At 62.6% G+C, this 1,332-nt stretch overlaps 1 protein-coding gene across 1 annotated transcript in view; it reads right to left on the reverse strand.

Moving 5' to 3' along the window:
- Positions 1-1,332, reverse strand: part of NELFB (negative elongation factor complex member B) — a 24,546-nt gene that overhangs the window by 6,219 nt on the left and 16,995 nt on the right. The window contains exons 7-9 of the mRNA XM_011957392.1: positions 1,078-1,180; positions 654-749; positions 41-228 (exon numbers count right to left, since the gene is read on the reverse strand). Coding sequence (XP_011812782.1) covers positions 41-228; positions 654-749; positions 1,078-1,180 — 387 coding nt within the window. The remainder of the gene's footprint in view (positions 1-40; positions 229-653; positions 750-1,077; positions 1,181-1,332) is intronic.

The raw sequence follows: 1,332 nt of genomic DNA on the forward strand, positions 1-1,332 counted from the left end.
CAGCCCCCCGGCAACAGTGCCACCCCTGCGCCACAGCCACCCCTGCGCCACAGCCACCCCCGCACCACGGCCCTGCAGCCCGTACTTAGTGAAGCTTTCGGGAAGTGTGTTTGGATATGAGACTGGGGCTTTCTCCTCGGCCGGAAGTTTCTGATCCACATTGAAAGTGTAGTCATCCACCAGGAAGGACATGAGCATCGGGAGGAACCTGGTGATGAGCTCTACCTCCTACGAGGAGGGGAGGCCATGAGTGGGCCCTGCCCCTCCCCACCCCACCCCACCCCCACCCCGACGTTGACACACTCCCTGCCCCCCTACTCCCCCAGACACCTCACCAACCCCACCCTCCTCTCCAGGTCCCCAGGTCCCTCTTCCCACCTCCCGAGTCCCCCACCCAGGTCATCTCCTCAAACCCCCTTCTGGGCCTGGATCCACATGGAGTAGCCACCACCTGTGGCCAGCCTTGGTCCATGGAGACACCCCAGAACCCCCCTGGTGGGCATTTTCCCAAACAGAAGGTGGGCACCTCCAGGAAGGAAGCTTTGGGACCAAAGGGGCCTCCACAATCACTGTGCTAGCACCTCTCGCTCCACCCCACTTCCAGCCCACAGCTCCTCGGGAGAAATTGGCAGCCCCCACAGGAGGCTTGTTACCATCTTGGGCTCCTTGAAGACCTGGCTGTCAATCATGTCCCAGGCTCCCTGGCCCAGTGCCAGCAGCCGGAGCAGCAGCAGCAGGTCGGGGCTGTCCTGTAGGGAGGACGGGCTCAGCGCCAGTCCCAGGCAGCCGTGTCCTGGCCATGGAGCTCCTCTGACCCTACTCGTTACCCAGCAGGGTGTCTGGTGCCCATGGCCAGGACCAGACGACTGCAGTCACCAGCCCCACACACGGGGTGAAACCCAGTCTCACAGCAGGGAAGCACGCGCCTCTACCTGGCCACTGCCGTCCACACCCTGACCACCAGAGCCGGCAGGGCGGCCACAGGGCCTCGACAGCTGCCTCCACACCCCGACCACCCAGAGCAGCCAGCAGGGTGGTCACGTGGCCCTGACAGCTGCTGACCAAGCCCACACTCACCCTGGGCAGTGTCTCCTGGCCGACTAGCTCCTGCAGGTGCCTGACTGTGCTCAGCGCCAGCGTGTTGATGGCGAAGGGGTCACACAGGATCATGGACAGGTCCCTGGAAGGAGGCCGCCTTAGCGTTAATGAAACACCTGTTGCCCCTCCCTTTGGTGGCACAGTCCTCAGGAGGGGTGGCCTAAGCTGGGTTCAGGACTGGCAATGGGCACCCATCACATGCTGGGTTTCTTTTTTTTTTTTTTTTTTTTTGGA

This window comes from Colobus angolensis, unplaced genomic scaffold, assembly GCF_000951035.1.
Source record: "Colobus angolensis palliatus isolate OR3802 unplaced genomic scaffold, Cang.pa_1.0 Scaffold44, whole genome shotgun sequence".
Taxonomy (NCBI): domain Eukaryota; kingdom Metazoa; phylum Chordata; class Mammalia; order Primates; family Cercopithecidae; genus Colobus; species Colobus angolensis.